Source organism: Episyrphus balteatus, chromosome 1, assembly GCF_945859705.1.
Source record: "Episyrphus balteatus chromosome 1, idEpiBalt1.1, whole genome shotgun sequence".
Lineage (NCBI taxonomy): Eukaryota > Metazoa > Arthropoda > Insecta > Diptera > Syrphidae > Episyrphus > Episyrphus balteatus.
Window position 1 is genome coordinate 113669373 of NC_079134.1, and position 23171 is coordinate 113692543.

General features: G+C 29.9%; 1 protein-coding gene and 1 long non-coding RNA gene across 3 annotated transcripts; one reads left to right on the plus strand and one right to left on the minus strand.

The window, feature by feature from the left end:
• Positions 1–161: 161 nt before the first annotated feature.
• On the minus strand, positions 162–20884 carry LOC129920986 (putative fatty acyl-CoA reductase CG8303). 2 transcript variants are annotated; one of them, XM_056002579.1, is made up of 7 exons: positions 20677–20884; positions 20379–20537; positions 5782–6079; positions 5212–5716; positions 4713–5154; positions 4391–4648; positions 162–356 (listed from the first exon to the last, which is right to left on the minus strand). In XM_056002579.1, the coding sequence occupies exons 3-7, from the start codon at positions 6049–6051 to the stop codon at positions 224–226; spliced, it is 1608 nt and encodes a 535-aa protein (XP_055858554.1). In that variant the 5' UTR covers positions 6052–6079; positions 20379–20537; positions 20677–20884; the 3' UTR covers positions 162–223. The 2 variants fall into 2 exon arrangements, with proteins under 2 accessions (XP_055858554.1, XP_055858555.1); XM_056002580.1 differs by lacking the exons at positions 20379–20537; positions 20677–20884 and adding an exon at positions 6148–6169.
• LOC129920988 (uncharacterized) lies at positions 17668–18477 on the plus strand. The gene is made up of 2 exons (XR_008773448.1): positions 17668–18269; positions 18330–18477. It is a non-coding gene; the product is annotated as an uncharacterized LOC129920988 (long non-coding RNA).
• Positions 20885–23171: the final 2287 nt, after the last annotated feature.

Genomic DNA, 23171 nt, shown 5'->3' on the forward strand with positions numbered 1-23171 from the left:
TGAATATAAAAATATTTTTTATGGATATGGCGGCAGTAATAGTTTATACAAGTACAAGTACATAGTCTTAAGATTCCTATTAAAAAAGAATTGTTTGCCCGTCTGAGATTAAAAACAAATAAAATAATAATCAACATCAGTTTTTTTTCACACTTTAAAGTGATTTATTTATTTTTTCTTATTCTACCATAACTTACTTAATAAATTGGTACTTGTTACATTATTATAACCACACCAAAAACACCCAAATTAATATAGCTATTGGAAGTCCAGCGTTAAGACCAAGAAGTGCATTTAAAATACCAAAAATGGCAGCAAAGATGAGAGCATATCCCAGGTAGTAGAGGATTTCGAATCTAGTAAAAAAAGAACAAATATATATTTTTATTTACCTATGTATGTAGGTATATCAAATAAAAAATTGTTAAGAATAGGGGCTACAGTATTTTTCGGAAATAAGAAACACTCATATTAGAAAACATCTCGAAACACACAATCAAAAAAGGATGCCTTTTCTTACTAGGTTAGTCAAATAGTATTTTAAAGGGGTTTTCAAATGGAAATTTCTGGTGTACATAATAACTTTAAGTGACTTATTTTATTTTGAGTGCTGAGCAGGAACCTGAATTTCTTCAACAAACTTCACTTAGATACGAAAAATTGAGAGAAATTGTGATAAAAACAAAAAAGGTTTTGGTACAATCTAAGGGTATTAAAAATAATACCTATATTCGGTTGAAAATAAAATTAAGACAACCATTTAAAATTTGTCAATTTGACAAATAAAATAATAGCCCAGTCAAATAAGTGTTTAACCTCGGAATGAATGCTGCGAGTTGCGATTTTCAAGATCGAACAGCAAAGTGACTTATTTTGGAAAAAAATTTATTAAAAATTAACGGTTACCCTTACAATAACGTGCTATACCTTTTTGTAAAGCCAAAACCCTTGTCTTATACAAAAATTTAAACAAAGCCATTTAATGGGACAGTTTTTGAAAAATTAATTTTAAAAATCAAAATTAAAAATTAAAAACTAATTTTTTTCAAAATTTTATTTAATTAAGTACTAATTTAGTTTTTTAAATTCGATGCTCTTATTTATTTTTAAACAAGAACCAGATTCAAGATATCTTGTCATTTTCGAGAAATTAACAAAAAACCAAAACTACTTTTTTCTAAAAAACCTCTTTATTTTCTGTTTTTACGTGGCAACAAGTCGGTAAATTAATTTATGAAACATTAACCATTCGTCAATTATTTTTAAAACATTCAGACTTAAATAAAGATGCAATAAAGTGATACAGTATTGGATTAAACCTGAATTGATCAACTTTTTTCATTGAAAACACCTGAAAACTTACCTGATAATTTTTCTTACTATGTCTGGGGTGCTCGCCGCCAGTGCCGGATTAACCATGTCATGTGCCCATAGGCAAAGTAATTCTCGGGTCCTTTTCCGATGATTGGCACCTTGAGTTTAAAAACCATTTACAGCTACTATTTTTATTTTTTGTTTAAAAATTCACTCTTCCCGCCTTTTTTTGAATATTCTTAGCAAACGAGATATTGATAATGGGCAGGTTCAGAAACTTTAGGGACTAAATATTTAGGTAATTTCTCGGCCTCTGATTGGTCAACTGTCAAAAAAAATTCTTCCAATTTAGGTAATTTGATTGGAAAGCTGACTGGAAAGTTAGGCAAGAAAATGTTCCCTAAATATTTAGGAAAGTTTTTTTTGTCAACATGACAGATGATTGTTTTTAATTACAACAGAATTAAATCTATTTGAGTGAAAAACGAGTAAAAAGTGCATTATCGGTTATAATTAATTATATTTATTTATTAAAGTAAAGTGAAATTTGGTTTCTGTCCCACGGGATTTGTAAAATTTTCAAGTAAATTTCGAAATTTGACAATAATGGCGTATCCAAACTAATTTAGTCAATTTACTCAAATTTCCGTTCAGAAAATGACGTTGCCTAAATATCTAGTCCCTAACATTTCCTGAACGTGCCCAATTACAAAAAAAAAGTATTAATAAAAGTTTTATGCTATACGGAAAAAAATGCGTACTAGGCTTAAAACGTGAAAGATTTTGAGCTGACTGTTTTGACTTTTTTTGAGTTGATTTTTCCTTTTTTCTCTGAAAAAAACGGAAAAAATCCCTCAATCTAGCATCGCCTGGTTGGGCCCTTCAGGAGAAGATAAATCTAGTTCAAAGACTACACATTCCAATCTCCTCGAGTAGGTCATGAGTTTATAGTATACTAGATCTACTCATGAGTAAACTACCACCTCCAATGGAACGTGGCTAATGTTTTAATGATTTGCAAACCTTTTTTTATTCTTCTTTTTTTTGTTGTCCTTTTTCTTATTTTTATAACAAATACAAATGTAATGCTGTTTTTTATTGAAGGTAAAACTCCAAGAAACTTTGTTTGTTCGTAGTCAGGGCGAGGGGCCCTAAGCTGAAGTGGGGCCCCGGCACTGCTCGCCGCCTATGGATTCTACCTTTAAGGGCCTTTAGGCAATAACATCGCATTCTTTTAATGAAAATTGAATAACAAATTATAATGTACATTCAAAAGAGAAATTTTAGGGTATGCAACCGACCGACCAAGAGGTTCTCAATTCGACTACATTTTTTTTAAACTTTTGTTATCTCAGAACTTTTGACCAATTTTGATGATTCTTTTTTATTTGAAACTAGTGCTTCGAATGTGGTCCCAATTGAATTTGGTCCAATTTTGACATGATGAAGTAGTCGGTTTTTGTATTTTTTAGTTAAAAAAATATATTATTATAATTTTCAGGTAACTGCCAAGAATATGGAGAAAAACAGGAAAGAGCCGAATAACAATAATCATACTTGAAGGAGCTAGTAAAAATGCTAAGTCTATTCATTTAAAGTGATGAACTGATAAATCTACAATTGGGTGAAGCTAAATTTTGTGGTAAGGTGGCGCAGTGTGTAGAGTACTGGCCTCTGAACTCGCTTGGTCTAGGTTCAATACTGAAGTGTGACGGAAAAAGTTTTTCAAATTAAATGAAAAATTACTAGACTAAGCACCACCGACAAAAATGGAATAAAGGAGTCTGATGATCGGATTGGCCTCCGTGATACAGTACTGTAACTCTAGCCATAAACACTTGGTGGAAGCACCTTCAAGATGTTGTTGTTCAAAGATTAGAATGAAATTGACGGTATAAAATAGCAGCCAAACTGCAAGTATGGAAACATACGAAACTTAAAAAGCCAAGAAGAAGTATTGATAATAAACTTTATGATAAAAAATGATAATATACTTCTATACCAAAAGTCGACTCTAGTGCAGTTCTCTATAAAATTTTAAACTTAGCAATAATCCATTTTCATGCGAGATATCGATGAGAACTTCAACTAAAACTTCAAATTGATTGAAAAGTAAATTATTTTATTTGTGTTTTAAAAAAGTGTAACTAAGCCCAAAATATGCGTTTAATATATTTCAACAAAATTTGTGTGTGTTTGTGAAGATAAATGTAGGGAATGTGACATTTAGGCCTAATTTATTCGCACTCCATTAAATTTAAAGTCGCCATTAAAAAGGGGAAATTTTAAAATTTGTATGCGATTTGAAAGTTTTATAATTTATAATGGAGCCTTTAAATATAATGGAGAGTGAATAAATTGGGCCTTAAATAGTGAACACTTTCAAAAAATAATTAAGCTGCAACTTTTACTATCTGAAGATGGTTATATTCTTATTGGAATGAAGTTAATTTTTATTGAATTAATAACCACTGTTTTTAAATTCTCTACCTCATTTTTTTGGGCGTGCGTCGTTCTTTCTTTTTTATTTAAAAAAATTGCTTAAGTAGAACATAAACAACTTAATGTTCTACTATTTCTTACCCCTAAGTTATGTTCAACTTAGTGGGATTTAGGATGTAATTTGAAGTTCTTGCAAATCGATATGTGGGACATAGGGATTTATGATTTACTTAAATACTTATAAGTTGTATGAAAATATGTTAAACGTTTTTTTTTTTCCGGAAAGAAGTAGGTATTCAATTCGTCTGTATTTTTTTTATGTTTGTAACCTCATAACTTTGGAATGTGTGCACCAATTTTAATAATTCTTTTTTTATTGGAAAGCGGGTGTGGTCCTATTTAATTTCTCCCAGTGTTGGCTATAGAATGTATGAGAAAACCATAAAACCCAGTTTCGATGTAAGATGTAAGTCGGTTTTGTTTTTTGATAAAAAATTGATATCAAAGTGTGAAAAAGTTTCTTACAAAAGTGTTCCGGGGGGAAAACTGATGAAAACAAATTGTGTTTTTGATTGTGTTTCTTACAGGTGAGATTTTCTAATATGAGTGTGTTATCATTAGAATAAATACTTACGTCATCCAATATCTTCGATGCCACGATGTTGTTACAGCAGACTCTCTAAAATAAAAGCGCCGTACTCCAATTAAACAACGGTCTATAAATGCAGACCAATCGCAAACCGTTGAGTCGAAGTTGTAGCGTTTTTTATCTTTTTCATTCAAAGTCGACATTATTTTCAGAGCTTTTTTAAGTGAATAACGAAAATCCTTATCAAGAAAATAATCAAAGGCTTTGGCTCCTTTATTGAATACTCTCATATATTCCAAAGCTCTGGAAAATAAAAATAATTAAATGGGTTCTAATTCATCTATAAAAATGATTTTTTGTAACTCACGTGTGGTGCGGCATTCCAATTGGTAAAATTTTCTCTGGAATATGGAATACCATGGCAGGCAAAATGTGAAATAGATAAAAAAAGAGATTGTATCTCCAACCATTTCTAAGCTTCGTCTTTGGTTTCCACACAAAGTTATCTGGCGGGTGTCGCTTTACACTAGCATTCATAATATCTGAAAACTCCGACAACGTCAGTGGATTTACTTCGCCCGAAGTGCAATGGATTACTTCTGGAACGGAGATGGTTCGTGTGCCTACATACCAACCCATCACAAGAGAAGCATTTATGACGTAGTCGCATGGTATAATATCAATTACAGAAGACGCTTTGCCACACATTGTCCTGAAGATACCCTTGATAAATCCTGCAAGATATCCCAAGTGGCCACTGTTGGCATTACCTACCCAGCCCTCCATTGGATGCTCCCATGTTCCATAAACTACGATAAGAATGTACATTTATTTTATTTCTAAACTTATATATATGTATAGCTTACCAATTGAAGGTCGAACAATGGCAGCTGGCAATCCAGACATTTCTGAAATCATGAGGTTCTCTGCTAAATTTTTAGTGAATGTATAAGTATTGGGATGGTCGCCTATGATCTCCTTGCACTTGACATCTGTAAAATTAGTCCAAGCCGTGTCATCGTCTGCCATTTTCATCATCTCATAGGGATCATACTGGGACTTATATACATCTTCCATAATTAGACCACGGTTATTGCTATTGCAGAAGGCAGTAGAACAATAAACGTAAGCAGAAAGATTTTTGAGTTGTTTCGCAAACTCTATTGTCCGCATTGTACCCGTGAGATTAGTTCGAATGGCAGTTCGAAGTGGTGAACTAAATTTAATAGTGGCGGCACTATGGTAAATGATGTTCACTTTTTCTGTCAGCTCTTGCAGAAGATCGTCTTTGAATCCGAAGTTCGGCTCGCTAAGTTCACCAACAACAGGAACAACTTTCTGAAGAGTGGATTCATTGTACTTTTGAAAAATCTATTAAAAAATGAAACATTTGATGAAATATAATAAACTGTGGTGCGATCATTATTTTAATTTACCGGTTTCTGAAGAAGTCTTGATATTCTATCGTTTGGATCAACTTTACGTTTACCTCGAACTAGAACGTAAATAATACCAATATCTGGATGTGTATCGAGTAGGGCTTCAATAAGAACGGTTCCCAAAAATCCAGTTCCTCCAGTAATGAAAACATTTTTGAATGCGAAGAATTCACCAACTGAGAGGGTCACGTTGTTTTGTTTGTCTAGTTTGTCATTACTTTCTACCGAAGGTTTTTCTATGTTTTCACTTCTTGTTATCACTGCCATAGTGTTTTAGTTTTAAATATTTTTTTTTCTGAAAATAAAAAAATTAAGAGTTGTTATCACTAATAAAGGAAAATATTCAATAAAAATAAAATTTACTATTTTTTTTTTCTGTGAATGAGTTTGAACAAAAAAAAAGTAATTTTGAACAATTCGAACTTATTTTTATGTAATCTCAGTTCAGATTGAATGAACAAATAAATCGTGCAAACAAATTTTAATATATTTATTGACAAAGTGTTTTATTCATTACACCACACGTCGGGAGCTCCAAATATATCGCGGAAACGTTCATGAGAGTAAACGAATATTCATAGATTTTTTTTTTTTTGTATTTGTCTGTTGGTATGATATTTAATATTATGCTAATATCGTGTGGAAAATTCAATAATGAAACATGATTGATACAACGAATACGGCGATTTTCAATACCTACGTCAAAAACGTCACTGAACAAAATTTGAAATTAATATTGAACATTAAGGTGTCAAATGTTAATGCTAACATCATAAATGTATGTATTCAAAACAAATATTCAATGAACTTTGGGGTACAAGAAACATAATATACCTAATAAAAAATGCATTAAAAATATTGGTTCAAATTTAACAAGGTAACATGTATGCATTCAATATGCATAAACCAATAGGTAATAATCAGCATGTTGCATTCATCTGCCAGTGAACTTCAACCGAGGTTTTCTTTTGTCGATTCAAGTTCAACAATATCTATGATTTTCTTGGCACCAATTTAGCATAAATTTAAATTTTTGTATTAACGGTTTTTTTTTTTGTAAATGTAAAAAGCACAAAATTGATCAAAATAATAGTAACTGTAGTTATAAACAAACTTGACCTTTAATTTCTTTGATGATTCAGTTCATCGACATAATGTTAAAAATGTTTCCTAAATTTGCATAAATATTTTTAATAAATTACGTCTTACATTAAGTAACTGGAAGTATTTATAAATCTTGATAAATAAAAATATTATTTTTACTTATTTGCTTGTTTTTTTTTTTTGTTTAAACTTCAATGTTAAAGTAAACCGGCTATAATAATAAAATTGCTATTCTTACAAAAGGTCTGAACAGGTCCAGAAGATTACATATAACGATATATTCTAGACTCTAGGGTAGGGTCTACCAGTTAAGGAAACGTTTTCAGAAATTGTCAACAACGTAGTAAACTTGTGGATAGGTTCAATGAACACAATTGAAGGTTAGTGCCTTCATTTGCGGATACATTTTTGTCATCTCACATTTATAAAGATTATAGAAATATGACTCCTGAAGTATTTAATAGCCTGTTTTCCCTAGAGCCCAAATGAGGTAATTTTCCCAAATTATTTCATTTAAATTTGAAATTCGAACTGACCTTATTTGCAAATTATCTCATTTGGGCTCTAATGAAGAAGCTAGTACCTAGGAAGTTCAAACTGACCAAATAAACTGCCTACCAAAATATAAATCTACACAATGACAAAGTTGAAAGAAGCGTTAAAAACTAAAAAATTGTGTGCTACAAACATTTTCGAATTCTCAAAACTTGTAGTTGACAACTTCCATATTTTGCTGCATAAAGTTGTAAAATTTCCGTTAGTTTTTAAAAATGTGTATTATTCAATTTAAAATTTTTTTTTCATATTAAGATAAGGAGATGGATGTTTTATACTACTACAATTTTCCAATTCTATCACATGAGTTACATACATAAAATATACTTTGCAAAATTTTTTAAATTTTACCAGTTTTTAACCACAACCCAGTGTCCTTGTAGCGAACAGAAAAACCTTTTTTTTAATATGGTTAAAAATAACGGTACCCTATTTTAATTTTAAATCAAACAAAGCCTAATTTAAACCTTATCGTCAATACTTATAAAATAGTCGTACGTAAAAAGCTCGTTTTGATACCTTTTTTTTAAATTAATCTCAAACGTAAAAAAAAAACAATTTTTAACAAACTTTCTGTAGGTTTTGGGTGTTACTGTTGATGTTGATAGTTAAAATCTAAAGAAGGTATTTGGTTTGATGACTGATTTTGCAGTACAAACAAAATCGTAAAAGAGTTTTAACAAAAATAAATTTAAAACTTGAGTAAACAATCAGTCTTACTAGAACTAAAAATTTATTTATTAAAACAAAATGTTCACATTAACTACGTTCCTTTGGGAACCATTTTTATCTACTTCTTCTTTTGCTCTATTGAAAAAGTAGTTCAAAGCAGCTTTAAGTACTAAGCAGTAGATAAATATTTCCAAAGGAACGCAGCTACTGTTATATGAAATAAAATAAATTTTTTTTTGAAAATTTGGCGATATTTTCAATGATTTGGTATATAAGTAAAACAAGTAGAATATAGTTTTCAAATTGTTATTGTTTTGCCTCTATTTATGTTATTTTATAATTTTTTTTTGTTCTTTAAATTTTTTGGATTAATTAAATTTTAATGCTGTTGCATTAGAGAGAATTAAAATACATGCAGCAGTCCTATATACTTTTATTTTTTTTTAACGGAATAAGAACATTGCTTGTACCTACGGGTATTTTATGTGTAGGTATTAGGGTGGGTCAAAATACAATTTTTTGGATTTTCGAAAAGGCTCAGCAATTAAAAGGTTCTAAATGGTTCGGTTAGCTTATAAGTAAAATTTCATTTCATTATTTTAAGCCTAAGTGCCTCCGGATTGTGGTTTCATTTTTGAAAAAAGCTGAATTTTGCCTAAAAACCACATACGCTTTGCTTAATTTATTATGATCTCATTTCTTATACAAGCTAATTCAAGAGGATGTGCCAAAAAGCTAAAGCGTGAGGGTGGGTCGGAACAAGAAAAAACAACATGTTATACCTTTTTGTTGAGCCCAAAATCTCTTTTTTATTTTGCTTTAAAATAAAGCTGTTTTATAAAACAATTTTTGAAAAATTAATTTTCAAAATAATCCAGTTAAATAAGGGTTTAACCTCGGAATAAATGTTAGTAGACATTTTTTTTGCTCAATATCTTCCTTTTGCCATTCTATAACATATCTCAAAAGTCTAGAAAAATTTCATGTCCGCTTGTCGCGATTTCAAGGTCATATCGCGAAATGGAGATTTTCAAAATTAGCAAAAATAGGCTATGGTAGTATATACACATATGATACATGATTTCAAGGTATTTTTTAATGCTGATTCCAAAAAATCTAAAATCAAGACAATCTGACGTCTCTGGAAAAAGTTATACCTGTTTTTCATCTGTCAACTCATATTATTATAACAGTTGCAAACTTACTGCCGAAAAACCCTTAAAAGTTATGGTAGATGAACCAAATTTTGCATGAAGATTTTAGAATCCATCATTATTAAAAATCAAAACAATCCCTTACAAAAAATATATATACCTACGAAATAATGGTATTTTTTGATGGAGGGGCAAATTTTAGGATATGCACTAAAGAAGATTCTTGTTCATCTTAGGAATAAGTGCAAATAGGCTAATTTTTTTCATTTTAATCTTTGTTTGGATATTCTTTAACTACCCTCAAAAATCTAAAAAAAATCTCATGTCCGCAAGTCCTAATTTTCTTGGTTTGAAAATAAGGTGCAGATTTTAAAAAATTAATAAGAAAAGTTTAAATTTTTATATGTATGCCAACATAAGCGACATGATTTAAAGGTATTTTTTAACACTAATGCCAACAAAACTCATTTACAAGTCAACCTGACCATCCCTGAAAAGTAATGCACCTTATTCATGTTGATCTGACACAAATATATTAAGTGTAGTTTTCCAATTTTTTAAAATCTGCACCTTATTTTCAAACCAAGAAAATTAGGACTTGCGGACATGAGTTTTTTTTTAGATTTTTGAGGGTAGTTAAAGAATATCCAAACAAAGATTAAAATGAAAAAAATTAGCCTATTTGCACTTATTCCTAAGATGAACAAGAATCTTCTTTAGTGCATATCCTAAAATTTGCCCCTCCATCAAAAAATACCATTATTTCGTAGGTATATATATTTTTTGTAAGGGATTGTTTTGATTTTTAATAATGATGGATTCTAAAATCTTCATGCAAAATTTGGTTCATCTACCATAACTTTTAAGGGTTTTTCGGCAGTAAGTTTGCAACTGTTATAATAATATGAGTTGACAGATGAAAAACAGGTATAACTTTTTCCAGAGACGTCAGATTGTCTTGATTTTAGATTTTTTGGAATCAGCATTAAAAAATACCTTGAAATCATGTATCATATGTGTATATACTACCATAGCCTATTTTTGCTAATTTTGAAAATCTCCATTTCGCGATATGACCTTGAAATCGCGACAAGCGGACATGAGATTTTTCTAGACTTTTGAGATATGTTATAGAATGGCAAAAGGAAGATATTGAGCAAAAAAAATTTCTACTAACATTCATTCCGAGATTTACCCCTTTTTTCTCCTTATTTTACTGTATTAAAATCAAAATTTTGAAAAAAAAATGTTTAAATTTGCGAACTAATTTTTTTCAAAATTTTATGTGATTAAGTACTATTTAAGTTTTCAAAATTCAATGCTCTTATTTGTTTTCAAGCAAAAACAGAAAACCGGATGAAAAAATGTTTTGTCGTTTTTGAGAAATTAAAAAAAAAATCAAAACTACATTTTTCTAAGACTTGTTAATTAATTTATGAAACATTATATGTTTCTTTCACGCCTCCAAGGCAGAAAATCTGAAGTTTGAATATGTTTCCTTTGCATTAACTACAATTCTACCAAGTTTCAAGATTTTAGGGTATTCAGAAGTATACTTTTTAATAATTGATATTAATTCTACCAAAATGGGCGGTTACCACGCCCCCTGAATGTAAAATCTCAATTTTTCGATTTTTTTCTTTGTATGTACATACTTCAAGATCCATGACCATAACAAGTTTCTATGAAATCTAGAAGTTTGCCATAATTTTTATCATTTGTTAGTAAGTATGTTAGTGAGTAAATCAGCTACTCTTTTTGCGATTTTTGAAAGCCTTTTTCTCAGAAACTACTAATACTACGTAGCTGAAAGTTTTTGAGGAGCTTGATTTGGACTATGTTAACAAATAAAACGAGTTAGAAATGTTTGACATTATTGAAACAAAAGTTAGAATGGTTCGAAAGCGGCTTGAGTTGTTTCCTAAGAGTGTAGGACCAATGTTCATAGAGAACTTGGCTGGGCAACTGGAGGCAGATGATAAAGTCTGATTATAACCAAACTTTATATTATTGTTCTATATACAGTTTGGCACCTTTTCATCACTGTGTCCGTAAAAAAATCAGCAAAAAAATTTCTCCATACATTTGTGACCCAGCCTAGTAGGTATAGGATTATTAAAGAGAGCACAAAAAGCAGATTAGTGACCTTTGCATAACATTTTTTGGTTTTTATTCAAACGTCTTGAAATATGCTTTTATATATACTAATCCGGGATCTGTCTGATTAATTTGGGAAAAAATTGACACCCTAATAAACATATGTTAAACGTTTCATTTAAAAAATGTTAATTTAAATTAATGAAAAAGAAAACAGTTTGACCGCCGCTTTCACTATTTGCTATCTAATATGTAATGTAGCTTTGGAGTTGATAAAAAAAATCCCTCACATTGTATTGTATTGTAAAAAAAGGAAAGAATGATCATTCGATATAAAATATTCCTTTTACTTTCTACTTTTTACCTACATATACCAACGTTAAGCATTTTGAAATAATACAAATTAAATGGACGTAAATGTGTATTAGTAAACACATTTAATCTTCATCGTTTCTCTTGCATATATGCAAATATTAGATTTTACAGTTTGATCAAAGAACTATATGATTTTAATGAATTTTTAATTTTTCAATATTCTTTTCGTTCGTTCGATTTTTGATTTAATTTTAAATTTGCACGGTTTAACTTTGTTTAAACGACCTTTATATTTATAAAAATTTCCCACAGTTTATTTATTTTGCTAAAGCACTTAATCTCAAAAATTATGTTGAGATACCTATATTATTTCTTCAATTTATACTATTAGAAATTAAAAAAAAAGAAAAAACAACTTATGGAATTTGCTTATTTTGCGACCTAAATATGTGACACCAATCCATTCTAATTATTAGCATTATGTAAATCAGTGTGCAAATCTCTCATTCAGAGCTTTGTGTATAAAACTCAATTCATTGGTTTTTTGACACTTTTTTTTTTTGGTACTTATATGTTTGTTCCTTGCCATACTAACTGATTTGGTTACTTTTCTTAAAACTGTTTGAAGTTTAATTTTTTACGTGATATGAATTTATTTCTCCGCAAATTCAATTCAATGGAATTACCAACGAGTTTATTTCTGGAGAATGATGTCTTTGCGATAGCTATTTTGCCAAGAATAAAAATATTAAAATGTAAGGGACGCAATATACAACTATCTAAAGAATGTCCTTAGAGACAACTTATTGTTAATAAAAAAAAAACTGATGCTTAAATTATATATTGTTAATTTTTATTGTTTACCTAAGCTAAAGATTATAAAGATATTTCAACATGTCTTTAAAATTTTCATTAGTCAATAAGTTTGTTTTCTAGTAGGTAAACAAACAAATTAGAATGGAACGTGGATTATATGTACGCGGCCAAGAATGATTTCGTTATTTTTGGATCTAGTTAAGCCTTACATATATTTTGCAGAAGTTTTTAACCTTGTGATGTCGTTAATAAATGGATTAACCAACATTCAAACAGGTGGAGGTTCTCAATTCGTCTGTATTATTTTTATATGTTTGTTACCTCAGAATTTTGGACTGGGGTTAACCGATTTTGATTATTCTTTTTGTTTTTTAAAGCAGGTAATGGTAGTATGGTCTTATTTTAATTTGGTTCAGTTTTGACTATTGCATCTATGATAAAACTATAAATATTATAAGCTTAGATCCATAAAAGTCGGTTATTTTTTTTTTATCGACTTCCAAAAAGGAGGAGGTATTCAATTCGTCTGTATTTTTTTTTTTTTTTATGTTTGTTACCTCATAACTTTGGACTGAGTAATAATGATAATTCTTTTTGTATTGGAAAGCTGTTGGCTGCAGTGTGGTCCCATTACAATTTCGTTCAGTTCTAGCCACAGGAACAATTAGAAAAACTATAAAACCCTGTTTTGATCCATGGAAGTCGGTTTTGTTTTTTGATAAAAATGATTATTATTAAAAAGTATTATTGCATTTATATTTTCATATAGATATTCTCAATATATGTAACTTTAAAGTTTAGATTATCAGTATAGTTGATCGGTCTTTTTTCCTGGTTCTGAACACTTTAATCTTGAATATCCAACCAATTGAACTCAAAACACCTATAAGCTTTTTAAAACAAAAATTTCGAGCTGATTATGAACATTTTTGTGTTTAATTGTTTGTTATTGTTTTGATAATAATTTTTGTGATTTCATAACCTAATTTGACTGTTATAGAAAACTCAAGATAAACTTTTTTGTGTTCCTTAACATAGGGAGGCAATTTTTTCCAAGGGTGTTGAAAAAGCTTAATCCTCTGAATAAAATGGTTGACCTGGGGGGTCATTCCGTAATTTTAAAAACGATAATCGAATCGATGATAATCGTTTTACAGTTTGAGAATCTTTAAAGCTATTTTAAGTCAATTCTGATTCAATATTTCCTAAATAGTTTATATAAATAAAAGTTTTCACATCGATAGAAGTCGTATTAGTCTAGGTGAATTAGTAGTTGCCTCTTACTCGGGTGTCCGAGGTTCGAATTCCGAAATTGAAATTGTTTTTTTTTTTTTTTTTATTTTCTCAATAATCGTCAATAAATAAACGATAGCTAAATAGGTCTCGTTTTTGGAGAATTTATTCGTTTTTGGATGCAATATTTGATTTTTTTAAAGTGTTTATTAATTTATGCCAATCACCGATTAATTTGCAAATTCCACAAACAAAAAAAAAAATATTAATGATTAATTTCTAAAAATAACCATAATGTTAGAGTAAATTATTTTAATATGTGTATCGAAAAACTATTGGTTTTTTAATACAAGATATAGGCGGAATGTATGTTGAACGGCGGCCGTTGTTAAAATTAATAGTTTCTAATACTAAAACGAACGCTTCTTTGGATAGGCGAAAGTTTTGAAAAAATCTGTGAGAATTATTTGGTCATGTACACTTAAATACACTTATTTGGTCATGTACACTTAAATATGCGATGGAAGAGACAAAGGATTTGATTTGTTTCTAAGTTGCCTTCTTAATCGTATCGTATATAGGTACATATATACGAGTAATTTTTTAAAATTTTCATTTTCCAAAATTAGTGAGTTTAAACGTCGAAAAATTTTGCTATATCTGAACCACTATGAATTTTTTAATGACCCAAAAGTCGAAATTTACATACATTGAATACAATTTTGGAAAATGCGTAAAAGGTTTTATTACACATATTAAAATAATTTACTCTAACATTATGGTTATTTTTAGAAATTAATCATTAATATTTTTTTTGTTTGTGGAATTTGCAAATTAATCGGTGATTGGCATAAATTAATAAACACTTTAAAAAAATCAAATATTGCATCCAAAAACGAATAAATTCTCCAAAAACGAGACCTATTTAGCTATCGTTTATTTATTGACGATTATTGAGAAATTAAAAAAAAAAAAAAAAAACAATTTCAATTTCGGAATTCGAACCTCGGACACCCAAGTGAGAGGCAACTACTAATTCACCTAGACTAATACGACTTCTATGGATACGAAAACTTTTATTTATATAAACTATTTAGGAAATATTGAATCAGAATTGACTTAAAATAGCTTTAAAGATTCTCAAACTGTAAAACGATTATCATCGATTCGATTATCGTTTTCAAAGTTACGGAATGACCCCCCTGATTGTAACTTATAGGTGTAGCACAAGTAAAAGATTAAACTTAAGCCCAGGTTACATTTCCTGTGCTTTTGTAGTTTTATTTGCACTTTTAAATTTTTACAGTAGGAGTAAAATCTATAGGAAACATATAGGAATATGATTTTTTAAGAACAACATTGTTCCTGGTAGAGGTTCTCAATTCCTGACAACATACACGGAGAAAAATGGTCGGTTAAAAATAACGTAAAACTCGTGTAAAATTAACAGAGAGATTAATCAACACCTGCAAACTAACCCCGGTTAAAATTACACGAGTCGACTCGGTTATTAAAAATTGTTTAATCTTACCCACTTTCTCGGTTAAATTTTAATAAAATCTCAAATTGTAACCGAGTTTCTTTATCAATATAAACAAGTTTATCGGTTAAAATAACCTTCTAAAATGGTAATTTTAAACAATTTAACTTAACCGAGGGGACTACGTTGATTTTAGCAACGAGAATTACGTAGTTTTTAACCAAGACTACGTTACTTTAACACATTTTATTTAACCCACTTCTCGGTGGGTCCATTATTTTTCTGCGTGTAATATAAAAAAAAACTCGACAAAGAATAAGTCAACATTTCGAAATTGTTCGATGCGGTTGTATAAATAAATGTATTTCAGATTTATTAATTTTTTTTTATTAAAAAAAAAAAAAAACACAAAATATTAAACTCTTTCGCATGTATACAAAAACAGCCTTTTTATAGTACCTATACCTATGTATATAGTAGTGCAAATTACTTATGTATATTTTGTTAGTACTATAGCAATTATGACAGGTAGGTAAGGTACCTACTTCTTGTTTATGTATTATAATTTTCAATAATATTTTTCTACATCAGTTTTTTTTTTTTAATAAATTATAGGTACCTTGATTAATATGTAGGTATGTACTGTACATATGCCCAAAAGCACATTACTGAAATAATAATATTTTACAAATAAAGAAAAATTAATGCATAAGCACTCAATCTTTGAAATAAAAACAAAGAGAAAAAAAATACCAAACCACAACTACGAGTTTTTGTGAAATCGAAAGTAGGTAAACTTATGGAAACACATGGGACTCACCGATATGACTAGAATTTCATATAAAATACCGCAATTAACAGAAGGTCTTTTAATGAAACCAATGAACGCTCAATAACCTTCTTTTCCTCTAATGACTTTCGCTGACACAGACTTCAAAGTCAGCAGAAATATTAAACTTTAAATAATATATAGGGAATAAAAAGAAAACACATACGCAGTACAAAGTTGTAATTATACCTTTTGTTCAAATCATACGACCAGTCCTTGAAAAATAAAAGATCAAAAATAAAAAAAATACAAAAGAAATCATCCCACCAAGAAAAAAGATAAGTAGGTATACAAATAAGCGAACAATTTTGCTGGTGGAAACCTTTCTGACGGCAAAAGTATACAGTGGCGGATTAAATCTTAGACAGGGAAAATAGGCGCTTGTTAAAAAATCTGGTTCTGTTGCCTAATAAGGAAATTTTACAAAAAATGGGTAAGAAAATACCTACTGCAATTCATAAATTATATTGAATAACTTTTTATACATTCTTCGCGTCTAACTTAAGTTCTGAATTTTTAGAGGCTCTGATTGTTCAGATGTCATAAAAAGTTAGGTGACATTTGGTTTATGACCAATCAGAAACTCTAAAAATTCAGAAATTAAATTGAGGTGGCTGGTGGCCTGCGTTGAACGCGAGGATTATAATTCAATTCGAACTAATTAGTCTGTAATACTTCGAGGGGGTCAATTTAAGGTGATTCATTCTCTTTATGAAAATCATGGCTACATGTTTTTGGGATACAAATCGATTGTAAAAAATATTATCTGTAAGTACCTAATAACACAGACATTGCTGCATAAAAGGGGTGAAATCAGAAAAAAATTTTTGAGGGTAACCTTAACAAAGACAAATACGTTGACATTCTGAAGATCATAATGCTACCGTGGGCCGAATATGCCGGTAATTCGGTCATTTCAACAAGATAATGGCCCAATACTCAAGGGATACTTCGAAACTTAAAAAAACAGTTTTTTGAACAAATTTTTATGAAAGTACATGACTGGCCATATTCAAGTCCTCTCCTAAACCTCATCGAATGGGAGGACTTTAGAATGACGATCACCATGCACTATGGACATTTTATTCGCAGGAGTAAAAGACGTTTGGTTTTTGATTTCTGTGAAGAGATGCCAAGACCTGATGCAGCAAGGATTCCCAACAAATGATTGACCCTTTTAGAATATAAAACCGGAATTAAAAATTTGTTTGGTACGTATTCCATGTTTCTAATTAGTTGTCTCTGTGAAATCTTAGTTTTATACTTAGGTTAAAGTGAGAATAAAATAATTAGGATTTTTTTATATGGTTAGAAATATACATTAGATAAAAAGAAGTTTCAGAACGTATTTTTCATTTCAGTCACACTACACGCGGAATAAGATAATACCTTCCGAACGTTGTAAAAAAATATTTTTTAAAACCGGCGACCTATCTCCTGTCAGTGCGGCCTCTAATTTATAAATTTGAATCGCAGAGGCGCAGTAAGCAGGAAATTTTTTTTGTATATGCAGCAGCTAAGATGGCATTTTTTTTTTTTTAAATTACTTAGATTCTTTATGTCTTAAAATTGGCTTGATTATGTGGGTGAAGTAATTAACTGAGTTTGCATTAGTAAAGTGCCGTTTTTTAATTTTTTTTTCATCCATGATCTCTAATAAACTGCAGATAAATAATAATAATCTAAATGCTCACCCCAAGGCGTTTCAGATTCCGTTCCGGGTTCAACACCCAAGCGACACTCCTCCGTTCGTCCCTGCTGCATGAGTAAAAACGTGGCCATAAAAGAAAAAAAAAAGAGGAAAGTGGAAAAAGGGGATCTACTTTTGCAGGACAAGGCTTAAGTTCTCAAGAGGCATTTTGCGACTTCTTCTGGATTAGGTATGTATGTATATTGAATCACCCACCTAAGACTTGGCACACTATCTTCTCTCTTAACTCCTCGTCCCTTTTGCAGATAAATTCACCAGATAGGCGCCTAAGTTTCTTAAATCACAAAATTAATTTTTTCTTCGAATTATGGAATTATCAAAGTAATTCGGATACGTTAAAACCAAATTAATGTAACTTATAAAACATATTTTGATTTCACTTAAAACAAATGTGCTCTTTTGCATTTTTGATATATTGTTCGGCTAAAACGAAAATTGAAACAATTAATAATTTATTGAATCTATAATGGTACAAGTTTCCCTGGGAACACTTAAATACCTGCAATATTTAACTTCGAGGTGAATTTAAAAATTTTGTTGTAAATTTATTTTTATTACAACGAATTCGTTTTGTTACAGAGGGTCATAGTAAATTATCTGATTCAAGAAAATCGTAACCACTTCATTTTTGTCACATTATCAGAAAGTTAATTCGAAATCCAAAATTTGAATATGGACTGCGAAATTTTTGTTCTGTCATAAGTCAAATGTCAAAAATATCATTTTTTCGCATGTAATTTTCAAACGGTGAAAGCTATCGAAAAGTATTAAGTATTGTACATTAAAATGTGTTAAGAAAATATATTTTTTTTATAATGACACAGAAAAATCGTCAGGGTATCCCCGGACCATACCCGAACTAAAACTTGAGCCCTAAAAAAATAGTTAGAGATGGCGATTTTGTACATTCTTTATCCATACAAACTTCATAAGTTACTTCTTATGATTTTTGTAATTCGCCAACAAAACGTCTGCTACGATCTTCTTTTCTTCCATTGATTAGACGATATTATAGTTTTGGTATCGAGGGAGACATAATTCTTCCATCTTCTTACTTTTAATTTGAGTCAAAATTTTGAATAGCCTCTCTGTAACTCCACATCAAATTATATAAATTTATAATGTTCAAAGATGAACATAAAATATTTTTTCACAATTTTGACTCAAATTGTCATTTCTGGGAAATGAGGAGGTGCTGCTAGCAAACATATTCGAGGTGACTCACAGTCACCGCCACAGAAGAAAACCATTGGTTCCTTAGGTAGATAGTATCTATCTAGGTATCTACTAGATACCTACATACTTCTAAAAATATAATCTCGAAAAAATAATTATCGCGTTTTCACTTCGATTTCGAGTTATAACGGTTTTCATGTTTTTCAGTGTGTTTTCTGTAAATAGCTCTAGTTTTTCAAAAATTCATTTGATTTTAAAAATCATTTTTCGAACAAAAAATTATAAACGATTCAAACCTGTCTCACAATTTTTGTCCTGTTTATTTAAAAAGATTTGAATTATTTTGATCTAATAATCCTATTGAACGATTTGGTTATGCCTATGCCTATATTAACTTTTGTTCACCACTTTTTCATACAAATAGTGTGGTGTCCTTCATATGAAAAAAAGAAGTTAATTTATTCAGGGCAGCCTGGGCCTACTCCCAGGGGCGCCGAAGGCAGCCCGAATTGCCATATGAAAAAACGAAGGTGCCTTAATTTATTTTTGCTTTTATAAACTTTCATAAAGGCGTACCTATTGATGTCAAAAATACCATAGAAAAGAAATTTCGGCAAAATGTTGCTTGAAAAAATTCATATGCCTAAATAATAGCTGAACCTTGTGACCCAGACATAAACCAGAGAACTAAGTTCATAAAATCGCAGTCATTCGAAAATAATTACTATTATGTCTGGCGTCCTAATTTATATCAAAGTGTTTTAGACACAATTAAGCAATACACTTATGATTCGTTTAGAATAACAATACAAAGGTCAAGTCCACTTCTATGCAAGTTGGTTCTTTCAAAGTCTTAAATAATTCTTTTTTTTTTTATGTTAAATAAATTGAAATAAATTAATTTAGGGCACTTAAAGCTGATAACATTTTTTCACAATACCTTTAGTTTATCAAACACAGCTTTTCAAAGTTGTGTATATAGGTATGATGCACAAATTTCAAATTTACTTGTCCCATTATTCTAAATGGCTCATATGTTAAAATAGGTAGGTATAACATTTTATAACCATCAGAAAGTTTTTTTTTTTTTTCAAAATGTAAGTGTTTTTTTAAAATATTCTTTGTTTTATTATAGTCCAAATTGTAATCATCCTTTCTGTTGTACTTTATAAAATTGCTTGTTGTTTTCTGCATAGATCCGCCACTGAAATTAATGAATGTATGCATAACTAACTACTGATTGAATATGCTTGCGAAGCTTCTTGTTTTCTATTTACGATGAGATACCTATATTATGAACAGCATCAATTTTTTTGTATTTGTGTATACAGCAATACATAATATCGAAAAAGTACTGAGCATTAAATACAATTAAATAGTTAACACGCACACTGTTTTAGGCTCAACCAAAGACGGAAATACAAAATTTAATGACACTTAAGAAGCACTTACCTGAGCTCGAAATATTGCTGTTGAAAAAGTTGAAGTTCTGTCACCAAATGACGTTCGCAATTATGTGCACGTAGGTATTCTAAATATTGCAGGTGGCTTTTAGATGATTTCGAACTTCCGCACTCTTATATATTGACTTGAACAAATGTTTATTTTTGACTAAAGCAAAAAATTATAATTACATTTATTAAAACGCACAAATGACTAACATCTTTGTTAAAATTTTGTATAAAGCTTGATAAACAAATCACAAATTAAAGCAACGAAAAGGAAATCTTTTCTATTTAGAGTCGATTACCTATGGAAAATCGTAGAGGTAATGATCTTCAATGAACACATTGGATGAATCTTAATCGATCGAACAAAAGTATCGCAATGGAATTTTGAAATATTCGCACCTCAGTTTCAACATTTGGTATCGTAACTGACTTTGCACGATTCAACATACAGATATATACAACGTAAACTGTCTTCTATCATTCGCGCTCTCTTAAAGACTAAACAGCGGAGCGAGTCGAATGGCGAAGGCGATGTAGAAAATATTTTGATGACAACAACGTTTTGATCAAATATCCGCAAAACGAAAAGCAAGAATTAAAAGACTTAAATCACGCATATTTCAAGAGAGAACCACGAGCTGAGCTTGTTTTTTTTTTGTGTCTTAAAAATCGGAAGAATAAAGTAAGAAAAGATATAAAAAAGAAATCTTGCTTGGTCCATGGTTGCCAATCAACTTAAAACCTCTTTTTCAAATTTTAAAACGAAACAAAAATCTTAAGCTGTGGTTATGATGTACTTTTGCACCAAGTTTGTCATTTGAGGGCAGAAAAGCTCATTAAGACAGTTGTCACAGGGGGGGTCACAGGATTAAAAAACTTATTTCCAAAATAATCAAAAAAATGGTCAAGTGCTCAAAATATATGCTGAAATTTAGCTAACATACAAAATTCTATCCAAATTCTTAGATCAAATGTATTTTCGAGAGGATTTTGTTTCGGAGCTTAAATTAAGCTAAATTTTTGACAATACATTTTTTTAGAAAAAAATTTTCAGCTGTCAAACATTTACCCTGCTCTGGGAGCTGGTTAAACTTTTATCTTCAGAGTATAAATTGTTTGCAGAAGGATTAATTTATTTTTTTAATTTATAATCAAAAACAAAACACTGTTTACACAAAAAGTGAATGTAAACGCAAAAATAAAATTCACAGGTCAACGCTTGGTGGAAGTTTGTAAATGGTTAATATTTATAAATGTTTTATGCACCATTAATTCTTTTGTTTTGCAACTAAGAAAGTATTTAGCCAATTAAAAAATGTATCCCGATTCTCACAGCTTAATAAGGCCCAAGATAAATTCTTTATCCTCGGCTAAAAATTTAACCAAATTCACACACGACTTAAAACTAAGACTTGAAAAATATATCCCATTTTCGAAAAATTGATATTTAAAAAATATATGTAGGTATATATTTTTCTTAATGAATGCTATCTTCTTCGTTGGCTACAGGTCGTATTTTGATTTTACTTTTACTGGCTGAATACAATGGTGTCGCTGTGGCTGTAGCTTGTAGTACTGTCAAAATTTTACTGAGGGAAACAACAACCAAAGTTGGCGGCAGCTGAGCAAAAAGTTGAGAATTCTTCAACTTGCGCTACAAGCTACAGCCACAGCTACACCATTGTATTCAGCCAGTTATTACCAGAGTATTGGATATCAGTGATATTGCATTTCGTCAGAATTCAGAATAACATTAACAAAATCATGGATACTCTGCTAATAAAAACATTATTGAACCAATATTTTAATCCATTGGTTTAACCAAATATAATTACAAATACAACATAGTTTTCGTACAGATAACAGGTTGTTTGTATATTCCTAATCTTTCGAATCGACTTCAAGATGCTCTTATTAGAAACAAAGATAATGTTCGTTTAGCTTTTAAATCAGTAAATGTTTTAAGAAATTCACTTTTTTCAAATTTAAAAGGTGAATTTTCTAAAAATGATAAATCAAATATCGTATATAAAATAAAATGTTAAGGTGATGGAACAAACAATTGCCCATCGGTTTACGTAGGTACATCCATGCAAAAATTGAAAAACCGTATAGCCGGTCATAGATCAGATATAAATAACGGACATTCACAAAAAACTGCTCTAGCTTTACATTGTATAGATGAGGGAAATAGACCAGATTATAACAATGTAGATATTTTACAAACAGAAAAGCATTATAGTAAAAATGCTACATATTTTAGATACAGAGAATACTGTTAATAGGAGAACAGATTGTGAAGGGCTTAACATTATTTATAGTCAGTTTGTTAGAAGGAATTTCTAAGTTGAATTTCTAACTTAAATTCTTAAAGTTAAATTTGATAAGAAAAATTTTTTGAATTTCTTATCAAATAAAAAAGTTTTTATATTTTGAAACTTCAATTTCAAGCCATTTTTTATTGAATTTTAAAATATTTAAACAACAGCAAAAACAAACTATAAGAAAGCCATTAGGATAAAGATATGTATAAAATTTAAATATAAATAGTATAAGCAATTTTTAGAACATTTTTTTCTTAGAGTCCTGAGGAAGATTGTAAGCACAATCGAAACGTCAACAGAAAAGAAAAAGTAAAATCAATATACGACCTGTAGCCAACGAAGAAGATAACATTCATTAACCCTCTGTCGGCACACGGGTGCGAATTTGGCAGGACAAAAATAAAAAAATTACGATTTTTCAAAAAAGTGGTCACAAAAAAGTCTCTTTATAAAGGTGAAAATATTTTTTT

What these genes read in the sequence shown, in the direction of transcription:
- LOC129920986 (XM_056002579.1), bottom strand. Translation starts at nt 6,051, where the DNA reads ATGGCAGTGATAACAAGAAGTGAAAACATAGAAAAACCTTCGGTAGAA. An exon ending in CAAGACTTCTTCAGAAACCG is followed by an intron (nt 5,717 to 5,781) that starts GTAAATTAAAAT and finishes ATTTTTTAATAG; the next exon opens with ATTTTTCAAAAGTACAATGA. An exon ending in CATTGTTCGACCTTCAATTG is followed by an intron (nt 5,155 to 5,211) that starts GTAAGCTATACA and finishes TTCTTATCGTAG; the next exon opens with TTTATGGAACATGGGAGCAT.